General features: G+C 42.1%; 1 protein-coding gene across 1 annotated transcript in view; it reads right to left on the bottom strand.

Annotated features, from left to right (window-relative positions):
* Positions 1-12,323, bottom strand: part of csmd2 (CUB and Sushi multiple domains 2) — a 192,584-nt gene that overhangs the window by 29,056 nt on the left and 151,205 nt on the right. The window contains exons 43-48 of the mRNA XM_026348691.1: positions 11,339-11,527; positions 7,968-8,145; positions 6,066-6,211; positions 5,891-5,971; positions 5,216-5,329; positions 153-341 (exon numbers count right to left, since the gene is read on the bottom strand). Of these exons, the coding sequence (XP_026204476.1) occupies positions 153-341; positions 5,216-5,329; positions 5,891-5,971; positions 6,066-6,211; positions 7,968-8,145; positions 11,339-11,527 (897 nt within the window). The remainder of the gene's footprint in view (positions 1-152; positions 342-5,215; positions 5,330-5,890; positions 5,972-6,065; positions 6,212-7,967; positions 8,146-11,338; positions 11,528-12,323) is intronic.

Below are 12,323 nucleotides of genomic sequence, written 5' to 3' on the forward strand. Positions count from 1 at the left end.
GTCAATAGACTAGTGAACAGTACATGTGGTGGGCATCAGTCAGACTATCAATGCCATGGGATGCTGTGCAACTAAATTACATAACAATGGATTTAATCACTGGAAAGTGCTGTGTAGTCATGCTCAATTTAATAACACACAGAGTGGCTCACCATCAAAGATCTCAAGCTCATCAAACTGGCGGCTGGTTTGGAAGTGCTCTATAGTGAAGGTGATGTTGTAGCCTGGTTCCACTTTAACCACCCAGGAGCACGATTCAAAATGGGGAAAACTGCTGCCTGGTGACTGGCTCATGATGACGCCTGTGGAAGCTGTCAGTACCTCGTTCATAGGACAAGTCACTGTTGAGAGAGATAAAAGGCAAAGCATGTGTGACGTGTTGCTGTACCATGTTGTTTTGTAATCACAGACAGCTTGATTGTTTTAGTGAAATTAGTTTCTTGAAGCACAATTAGACTGGTTGAACCCATACTACTGGCGAGAGGGCAACTCAGTGTGAGTAGAAACATAGCTAATTGTCATTCTGGTCCTGATGCTTCTGCATCAATCAGAGCTGTCTACGTCTAGTCAGCCCAGGAAATGGCTTATGTAGCATATAACATTACTTATTTAATTACATGAGCATGTTGTTTCCTCTCTGCCCATTGTCAGTATGCGACAGATGTGACGCTAACCTGGCACTTAATGCTCACATCTGTCTGAAATCCCTATTTGCTGTAACACGTCTGGGCAGACTGCATCCCTCCTCATCATTGGTATTCATGTGGGAAACCTCCATGACATCATTTGACATTTCCTAGTAGTTTCAGTCCGTATTATGAGGTGTTGCACACCATTCCTGTCTGTTAAATGTATGCTCTAATGTTGTGATCCCAACCTTTCAATCTACCAGAGCTGTCTGCATACATACAAAGAAACAAAACAAGGTACAACATAAAAGGAGGACAAAATAGCAGGAATCAAGAACAACCCCATGAGACTTTGTACTGTAAATGTGATTAAAAACCACTTCAGAGTGCACACGCCCAGGTGCTGTTCGCATTTGTGTGTGTGTGTGTGTGTATCTGTCTGTGTGGCAGAAAATTTCGCTGGCAGTGTAAATGCCCCTGTTGTGTGCTGCAATTTGAATACCAGAGCCTGTTCTGCCTCAGGGTAAGGTAGCACTTGGCACTTGCAGGTCATTCATTACAGTGGTGAAATACTGAAATAGAATCACATTTGAGCAGCATCTCCTCTGTGGCTTTAAACTTGTTTGTGCATATGTGCATGGATTTGTGTCAATGCGCTGTTGTGCGTATGTCGTCGTGTTCGATCTCCCTCCACCCTTTGTGCGTTCATAGGGGAACACGCGAACTGGAATCCGACCTGGTTTGACAATAATTATTCTCATTTGTTTTGCTTTGCTTGGTGTGTCAGGTACTGTAGTTGGGGTTTGTTGCCTTAGGAAATCTCAGATAATGTCAGGAAGATGTCACTCACAGAAAAACATGGTAAAATTACTGCTTTAAAATACTTTTTCTACAGTGTGTTGCTATACATTGTCTAAGCATTAATTATAAATCCTAACCAAGAAACAGGGGCAAAACAAATCTGCAAATGTTATTCACCAGAGGTCAAGAAACAGTAGATGTGTCACAATTTCATATCCAGGGTGTATTCTGCCACTTCCCCAGTGACAGCTCGGATCACCTCCAGCCTCCACCCATGACCGTTAACAGGATAAGAAATATAAATATTGGATGGATGGGACAAAGCAACTAATGAGCCAATGCAAAAACATATATTTTGCAAACGGGGATAGGAGAAATGGCATCAAACTCTGGAAGTAAAGAGGCTAATTGATCCTAAATTTCAAGTAGACAGTCACAAAGTCTGTGAAGTCCTTTACAACCTGAAGCACCTCAGTGGATGTGAGTCAGAAGACTTAAATCCATCACCGATAGTGAAAGTGATTGCCTCTGGAAGTGGCATATAAAATCTAAGAGTGAAGTTCATTAAACGATCAATTCTCTGAGGATGGGATGTGTGTTGTCAGTGACCTTTGAGAGAGCTACCAACGTGTCTTCAAAACTACCTTCAGGTTATCTCAGAGCTGATGGAAACAGACAGGCAGGACTCTTATCTATAGGCTGCCACTTATTAAACTAATCTACTTTGAAATGAAGCATCAGTCTGTTTGCCTGTAAACAAAAAGGGTATTAGGGGACAAATATGACAGCTGGAAAAAGCCAGCTTCAACACACAACGTGACATCAACCCTGATAAAGCTCAAAATGAAATTTCTCTTTAATGAGAGAAGGGATGTAACGGAAAAAACTCGTGGGAGAAACGGCAATCCGTGCAACATCCCTCCTGCTTGTTCATAAACTGTTCATCGGATGCAACAGCTTCTCAAAAAAAAAAAAAAAAATCCCATGGAAAGGTCTGCACAGACAAGATCAGATATGTGCATCTGCACACACACTTTTGTGCACACTAGCATGCACGTATGGATGCACTTGGTGCATAAATCAACAATTCATCAACCTTATAGTGCCGCAGTGCTGTTGAGATGCTGATGTTGGTATTTAATTAGCATAAGCTGAGGAGCAATAATGAGCTGATTGCAGGGGATGGGCCAGGACGTATGTATTAGCATGGATCAGGACCTAACAACTCTGAGAAGTCAGGAGTGACAATAAGAATGTAAAAAAAAAAAAAAAAGCCAAGTGTAATGCATTCTGTGGGACCAAGAGAAATGGGCCAGGGGAAAATAACAATTCAGGAAACAAAAAGTAGATAGACAGAGAGGCGAGGGAGGTAAAGGGACCAAGTGGGATGAAGAAAGCTGGCGCACTGGGAAACTAATGCAATGGGTGATTATGCAGGTTTTAACCAGAAATCTGTCTGGAGGATAAACACAGGGATTTTGGATCATCAGAGCTCTTTGTGTTTCATTAATGAATTCAAGCATCATTTTGTATTGTTGCTGCTGCTCTGTACTGTGATTGCGGAACTGCCTGTGGTCTAAGTAGAGAGCACCTGTATGTAAGGGCTGATAGCAAGTAAAGCCAATACTGGACAAACATACAAGTTGCCCCAATGCCTGAAAAAAAGAGAGGCTAAACCTAAGTGGGTAACAATTTTCTGAATTATATATATATTATATAAAAAAAGACTGTGTTTATGTGTGTTATGGGGGTGAATTTTATTTCTCTATCTGTGTTTCAGTTTTGGGAATATAAAAGACACATCTGGGAATTGATGTATGTGCTGGATTATGACAATACACCACACTGTTTTAAAGCAGCCTCTTAGAGACAAAAATAAATTAATTAATTAGGAAAATAAAGGGTAGGTGTGTTATGTAAGATCAGAAGTCTGATGCTAGTGAGTCAGGGTAGGAAAGTGGTGTTATGAAGGAGGGGTTGCAGACAGAGGAAATGCGGAGGATGAGAGAGGATACTGGCGCTGTGGGGCAAACAGCACTGCAGAACTGTCTGTAGGACCTGGCGCTGCTCACTGGAAGACTATCACAATGACAGACACAGGCTCGACTAGTGTGCCCGTGTATACAGTATACATGGATTAGTTTGTGATTGAGTGTGATTGGGAGGTGTGCGTTGGGGGGGGGGGGGGCGTCAGTTAGACATGCAGGGAGGGTTCTGCTTGTCAGATCTAAAAGTGGTGATTTGATAGGTGCAGCTGCAGCCAGCAGGTCCTCTGCATTTTAATGAGCTGCGCACCGTGCACATCTCTTGACCCCCCAGCCCCAACTAAACCTCTCCTTTTCTCTCTTTTCCCCCCATGGATTTTTAACTTCTGTTCTACTCTCAGTCCCAAACTTATCTGTTTGTTTTTTTGTTTTTTTACCCTGTACTCTCCCCATCCAATCTTTTCCTTGTGCTTCACGGTATCATCAGTTAGTTGATACCCTAACTCGCTCCCTCTCACTCAACTCCTGAATCCTTCAGCTTTTGTTATCCGTTGCTTTCCTCTCCATCACCCTGGTCTGTGTATATGCAGTCAAAGTGACAGTTTGCAGGTAGTAGGAGTACAGTGGAACAGTTTGTCCCCAGTATAATGTGTCTCTCAGCATAAGGTGAGTAAGTACCAGGGCAGCCATGAGCATAAGTGCAGCTTCCGTGCTGAAATAAATAGCAAACTGCAAGAAAAAAATACTTAACTGTCACTGATTGTCATTTTAAAAACAGCACCCACATTTGTTTATCTTAGCAAGGCAAAGCTGTGCACAAAGCGTGGTATTTTTAAAATAAAATACAAAGCCTTTGCAATTATGCAGGCACAGATGTAGAGTGAAAGATAGCAGACAAGTGGAAAACGACTGCACCACAGTTCCCTTACTCGTTGTTTTTTCTAACTTGGTCTTTAACATTCTCAGTCTCCTGTGTTCTGCTTCTCACTGGGTGTCCTGGGTACTCTGTTCCACATCATTATTAGCCTATACATAGCTCCTCTTCCCCTTTTGACTGCCCTCTTTCTTTGGCTAAATCTTTTTTTTTCCTCCCTTTTCATCTCACGCTGGGAGAATTTGCATGAGTTTTCTATTTAGCACTTGAAATTAGTTGCATTTATTAAACTTCGCCTACTTTTCCTAGTCCATTGTGTAACCCACAAACTGAGTCAGATGTAAAAGTGACAGTGAAGCAAAATGTAGAATAAAGATGTGCATCATTTCAAAAAAGTAGACACTGAAAGACGTAGATCTTCAAGATGTTTTAACACCCAGCACCCAGTTTCTTGCCCAGAGGAAAAGTATTGCACACAACATAAAGTATTGTGATGATACGGTGTGTTGGGAAAACAGCATACACTGAGTCCTCTGGCAGGACAATAGCTCAGCATGTAGTAAGAATCACAACAGCTATCCTCAGCCTCATGGGGAGACAAACATCATCCACAAAGATGGAAAGCGCTACCCAACTGATATGTGGCTACTGCTCCATCACTAAAGGCTAGAGTACTCATGGGAAACCAGAAACAAGGCAAAACTGCAACTGCATGGTTGGTGAATTTAACAGCTGGCTGGGAATCTCTGATGGCTAGGATGTCACAGAGAGGAAAAGGAAGAGCAGCAATTGTCTTCTACTACAGACGAGGTACTCCTGAGCGAGTGTTAAAGTGGAGTTTCTGAGTAGCTAGACAAGGCTTGTGTTAACCATCTTACAGTACAGGAGGGAGTGAGAACAGGGCCTTTCTCCAGGCATTCACTCACCATCACATGAGGGTGGAGGCCCCTCAAACTCCAAGTGTGTACCTAACTGGCAGGTCAGGATGCTGTTGCCACTTAACTGGTAGCCTGGAAGACATCTGTAGCGCACTATATCACCTGAAGGGAGATATCGAGGAGAAAGACGTCAATACATATGATTGATACTAGCAAAAATGTGTTCACAAACCAATCAGTGCTCCTCTGCCGGAATACTAATATGACTCAGAACTAATCATGATCCATTATGTGTCTCAGTTAAAGAAAAAGTTAACAGTGGAAAAGCTACTCTAAATCCCCACTGGGGATCCTATAGCTGCCTTTGTATTCCTGAATAATAATGAGTCAAGAAGGTATGCAAATAAACAGATAAGGGAAATTAATCTCTATTGTCTTCTACAAGGGAGAAGAAGAACACCTGCCCCAAATCCATCTGGCTTTCTGAATCTTCTGTCCAAAATCTTTCATTTATACTGCTGCCTTATAACTCCCTGGGTGATGTAGTGTAGGATGAGTCAACATTCAGTGCCACTGCCCTATGGGATGTGTAGTCAGTGAACCTGAAGCAATGCAAACTACTTCAGAATGACACAGCCACACACAGTCACTGGTGCTCAGATAGCAGTGACTCTGTGTCTACTAAGTGTAAATATGCCTTTTCGTGACAGCTCTTCCACGTACCGATTTTGAACTCCTTGCTTGCCATCAGGATCTCTGCATTAGGAATGATGGGGGGAGGCAGGCAGTGCTGCAGCCTGTAAGCTTTAGTGAGAGGATCACACACATGAGAGGAATCAGACACAGAATATATATAAAATAACTTTTAGACAGAAGGATCAAATAACATAATAAATACCTTGGTAGGTGATACGGAACAGTCCACCCTTCTCTGTGTTACTACGAAAACGTATCAGCACCTGATTGGATGTGCTACTGGGTGGGTCATTGGGTTCTCCATCAGTGAATACTCCCAGTTTCCGGGCAGTCTCTTGTGGGCCATCCCTGTAGGGAAAAAAGTTGCAGGTTAACAATGATTTAAAAAAAAAAAAAAAGGTGATTCAGTGATGATAATTGTCATGGTATTTTCTGTCAGCAGTTTTTGCTCAAAAGTGCTCACAACCATAAAGCACCTTGAGGCTTTGTGGACTATACCTGTGAGAAAACCAAACAAGGCCACATGCCTGATTATTGTCAAGGATCTTCCAGCAGCAGAGCATAATCAAGCTGCTCTCACTTTATCATAACCAAAGCAATTACTCTTGGCTGCTCTGGGTGATTATGTTGAAATAAGGTAAAAATTACAGATAAGTAAGGAATGACAGGTCTGGATTGCACTGTTCCTGCTAACTGCCATCCAATGGGAGTGTCTCTGGAAGATGTGGCCCAGCCTTGGCAGTCCCCTGGCGTGGGCATGGCCGATTAAGCCAGCTCCCAGATTCCTGCCACAACCATTCAGCTTAAAAACCATCTGTCTTTGGCTGTCAGACTGGGCATGGGAGATTACAAGCAGCTCTGGAAACGGCTGGCTAGGGACCACTGCCTGACAGCTCTCTGGCCAAGCCGCCATTACGAAGCCCATTTCCTTGGCTCAGTAGTTCAGTGGATAGATACACAGTGGAGGTAACTGGAAACTGGGGAACATGATAGTCCTCATCTTGGCTTTGCAGGAACTTGTTGGAAAAGATCAACACAGTGGTGTCTGTTTACAGAAAAGCAACAATAGATAGAACGTGGACACTTTGGCTTACTTCAGTCATGTCGACTTAGTGACATAAACTCTCTATGGACAAACAAAATCTTCAAAAAATTTCTGTACAAACCCAAAAGCAAAACATAGATGTCACCCAATGCCATGCAGACCTTTCATGTGGTCATCAAGTTGCCAGATTGGCCAACAATCATATCTCCAGTCTCACTGAGAACAGGGACCTTTGGCGCTTGTCTCAGGGAGAGGGGATCAACTGAGGCTGGCAACCACCTCGCATGCAAAATTCAGTCTTTGGCCACACATATGGCAGGACCAGACGTGCATTATAGAGGTGATGAAAGGAAGCTTTACCCGTTGATCCTTAGTCAGGCAAAAAAAAACATACACCTACCAAACAAATATACTGACACTTCTATAAACAGACACACACACATTTCTACTAGCTGAAAACCTACTGTCTGTGTGATTTTCTCTTTGCGCAAACTTACATGTTCGTATTTGGCATTTAGCATATAATATAAAAAACTAATCCTTTGCTGTGATTAAATTAATCTCTTTGTCAGGGAGAGGCCAAGGGATGAGGAATTGGTGGACATGAAAAGCAGCAATTACACAAAAAAAGAAAGGGATCAAGGGAAGGAGCAAAGCTGACCTGACATTAAAATGTTCAGATATTTGGCAGTAGTGCATGACAAACTTGAGGGACACAGTGGGAGGCCATTCTGTCCTTATGAGTTAGAAAATAATGTTGAAAACAGGGAAGGGACAGGCTCTGAAATAGCTAACTGGACTCTTACTTCTGTGGGATTATGGGAGAAAAAGGTGCATTGATTATGAAATAAATTAATAAAGACTGACATCATTTTAAGGACACTTAAGTAGGTTAATTGAAATGTGAAACATTTTGTTCTGGCCATAACTAGAAGACTGGTTAAAAATATTTCTTTTACTTACAAACACAAATCAATATATACGCAGCATATAATGTATAATATGCAGCATTTCATAGAAATGATTATTTTCACATGCAGTATCTATAGCATTTCTTACCAGACAGTGATGAAGTTGTGCGGCCCATGAACCTGAAGCAGCGTGAAGTTGAGTTTGATGCCGAAGCCAGGAGCCACGGTGATCAACCAGGAGCAGTCAGCTGAGCTAGGGTATTCCTGTGGGTAACCCGGGGAGAAGATGGTTCCGTTGTCTGATGTGATGTTGCCACCACAAGGCACTGAGGGGGAAGGGGGAGGCCAGAGAGAGAGGAAGTATAAATATATCAGTGGGCCAGCGATGCAACAGGACAGTTGAGCAGTTCAGTTGCAATCAGTAGAAAAAGGGGATTTTTCATCCTCCACTTCTTCTGCTTCCCTTCTCAGTTCCCCCCCCCCCCCCCCAACCCCACCCACCCCCACCCCGCCCCCTTCTCCTTCACTCTTCATGTAGTGCCCAGGCGCTTGTCTGAGCTAAAAATTAGCCGGTAAAGCCTGTTAGCGAGTGGGGACTTGGATGGAGTGTTTTGCTAAGATAAGGCCTCAGCCCTTTCCCATTGGGGGTGAAGAGAGAGAGTGCAAAAGATGAGGCGAGGGTTAGTGTGGACCAGGCTTTTGAGGTTTATACAAGTACAGTATGTGTATACAGACTGGATATGCATGAGTATGTACTGTACACCTGTGTGTGTAGGTTTTAGTTACAGTAAACGTTACAACAGCACGTTCAAAACCGACATCACAAGAAGTCTACACATTCTTTGCCACACACACACACACACACACACACACATCCCTGCACCCAGCCTCAAATCTGCATGCATAGAAATTGTTGCTATATTTCAAACATTCCACTGGAAACCCAGGAGGTTCTAACCAACTTTTACCCAACGATTATGAATCATAACTCTCCCGCTGGTGCCCTTAGAGACGCCCTAAAATTCACAGTGGTGCAGAAGGGAAAATCAGGAAGTAGTGGTAATCACAGAAGTGCAGGCATCTCAAGCAATCCACGGAGGGTCTTCAGCTTAACAGCAGACCCTTGGATGACTGTGGGTGTATGATCATTTCCAGAGCAGAGAGTGCATGTGTTGTCCCTCTGTTTCTCTCTCAGGTTATGTGTGTGTGTGTGTGTGTGTGTGCGCGCGCGCGTGTGTGTGTTAATGTCATACAGCTGTCTGCTTTAGCGTCTGGTTGACTGGCCCTCTGCTGCCTCACCTGGTAAATGAGCTATCGATCAGAACAACTGATTAAACCTCAGACATCCTATGCAGCCCTGCGTGTGAAAGAGCATAAGAGAATTGAAGGGTTGATGTGAGATGAGAATTCCCTTAAATAAGATTCAAGATTTAAAAAGCCCTCAATTTAATAAATCCTAAAGGGAAATTGCTCAAATAAAAAGAAGCATGTTAAATATTATTATATTATGAAAGAATGTCTCCTCCTTTGCAAAAAGCATGCGTGAAAGTATAATCCGTGATGCACAATTTGTATTGATGATCGAAAACTTCCCAAAAGGAGACATTAACCCTATGGCATGTCCTTACTTGCAAACTTCACTGCAGAAATTCTCCCACATGCATTTCTAGACACACTGTTATAGATGTTGCCAACTAATTTTGACCCTTGGATGATGAATGTGAGACATGATTACGCTGGTGAGTGACTCACACACTGAGGTTGACAAAATGGATGGGTTTGCTAAACTCTGCCATTATTTATCATTAGCAAATTTCAGTGTGCAAAACACTCAGCTAGTAGCTTCTAATTTTTAGCCAGTGATGGCTGCCTACAGTAAGTGGTGGATACATATTTAATGGCTATTTACTGTAGGTTAATATAGGCTAAGCATCGGACTGGGATCGTTGTTCAGCGGATACCCAATATTAGTATTTATATATATAGACTAGGGCCTAAAAAAAAACATCATCTGGACATTCCTTCAAACTGTTGTATAAACACAGGCTAAATATAGCCCAGGTAACAAAAATCAATGTCTCACATCCCTCTCAGAGGAAATCTATGCAAACACTGGAGTGACAGAGAGACAGGAAAGCAGGTTGTTCTGAGTCGCACTGGGCCAAGTAAAGGTGCTACAACATGGTTTGCTGCCATGTATTAATGACTACGTATTAGCTCAGAGAATATGTGCTCAAAAGATCAATACATTTACTTTGCAGCTAAAGGCAGTGATGTATGTATTTGTTATTGGGTGCGTGCTGGAACTGTCTGTAAAATTAAAAAGAGAAAAGAACATTTTAGAATGAGTTGGTTGGTTTTGATGCGCTGAGAGATTTTCTTCTAGTGAATGGACACCGGATTCCAACTGACTGGTTAAACTTAAAATAAGGTATCTGCAGTCACTTCATCTCCTGCTATATCAATTCTTACACCACATGCACACAAACATGTTAAAGGATCGACGCATTTTATTCAAACAGATGCATAAGTGTACAGAACATGTAGACACAAACTGAAAAAGGAATGAATGCACACACACACTCACACACAACGACAAATATTAGTAAATATAAATGTATGCCTGCACTGAAACATGTCAGATAGCATACACACATAAGATACTGAGTTCACTGGTGGAAATATATGTACTCAAGTATATTAAATATTTTATTTATGATACATATTGCACCGGCACAGCTACAGCCTGCACTGGAATTGGATAGGTTATTATAGAAATAAAAAAGCACACTAAAGCTACAGAAGCGCTGGGGCCGGGGTGCATCATTTGCATATACACATGTCCCTGTTGTATTTCTGCAATATCATATAGAACAAAAATACACATGCACAAACACACACGTGAATAAGTGCAGGTAGATTTTTCTATGGCTTATCTCACAGCTTCAAGTTTCGCAAACATATTGAGAAGTCCGGTACAATGGAAATAACCGCGATAAACTATCTCCCGTTCCCACTGTTTCTTCATTCTGTTGCTGCTTCTTTCACTCCCATTTATTTTCTCACTCTCCTACTCAAAGTTCCAGTTTCATGGCCATAACCTCCCTCTGTAATTTCGCCTGCCTTATTGAATAACTGACAGGTAGAGCACGAGAATTTGGGTCAAGGACGAGGCAAAAGAAAGAGCACCTATTACTTTTCTTTTTCAATTTAGCCCTTCTTTTATTCCTCTTTTATTTGCCTCCATTCCTCTTTAGCGCAGTATTGATTTTCATTGAGGAGGACTTTGCTTCATTAATGGCGGATGATAATTTAGTTTAATTGCATTATTCATAAGAGATAATCATTATCTTCATGGCCGCCCTTCGCCCTAATGATGTAATGGCTCACTACCCTCTGAACAGGAAGTTGAGGTTTTAGTTCTGCATTTGTGAGGCTGCTTTGTCGGGCACTTGTTTGGTACTATTTAGCGTTTAGGTTTATAGATGTGTAAAATGTCCATTGTATGATTTAGCTTACCTTCGCAGCGGGGGAAAGGGTGATCCCAGTTGCGGGTGGTGCCATGCTCACAGGTGAGGATGGAGTGTCCCACTAGCTGATAGCCAGGCAGACACTCAAAGGAAATAGACTGGCCCACATTGTAGCCTGCACCCACAACTACTCCGTAATGGAAAGGCTCTGGATCAGGGCACTCCTGTAGCTCATAAGCTGAGGCAGAAAGAATTCAATTAATTTTAATTAGTAATACTCTTCCCATTTAAGCTACATACTTTTATTAAGCCACATATTAAACAAATATAAAGTACTATTGGCAGGAGATCTCAGTCTATTCATTAAAAAAAGAAAGACAATTTTGTCTCTATGTAATTGTCTAAACTAAGTAGATCTGTGAAACTCTTGTTTCCAAGTTTCTGTTTGTGTAATGATTACTGTGGCCACCTACAGAGTCTGACCCCCTGACTGCTTCAGATTCTTTGTTACTGCATGAAGATATCAACCAGTGCACACAAGGTCTACAAGTTTGCCTCAGTGTTTGAATGTTCCTCGTCCAGACAACAGCTGTGTTCTTGTGGAGTTTTCTCTCTTTATATTTCCCACTTTTAATTCCTCTTCCTCATCTCTCTGTTGTTCCTCCTCCATGAGCTCATCCTCCTACATGCTCTTTCTGCCTCCTCCTTCTTTTTTAACAGGACTTTTCCAAAAAGTAAAAGAAATGCCAGTGGCGGGTTAGATTTGAGGAGTAGGAGACAGTCATCAGTGGCAGTGTGGATAAATAAGACTTACTTCTTTTTTCCCCTCTTGGATACAAAAGCAGAGCAGGCCTTGAAGCCTTGAAGAGCCAGGATATAAATGTGACTAAAGAAATTGATTTCTATGGATCACAGCTTCCTTTTGTAGGAGATAACTCATGCAAATATTGCAAAAGGGGTGTATTTGCAAATATAATGCTTGATTTATATGCTAATGTACACATAATTATGCAAATGCACAATGCCACCTTTCG

Source organism: Anabas testudineus, chromosome 11 (genome assembly GCF_900324465.2).
Source record: "Anabas testudineus chromosome 11, fAnaTes1.2, whole genome shotgun sequence".
NCBI classification, from domain to species: Eukaryota; Metazoa; Chordata; class Actinopteri; order Anabantiformes; family Anabantidae; genus Anabas; species Anabas testudineus.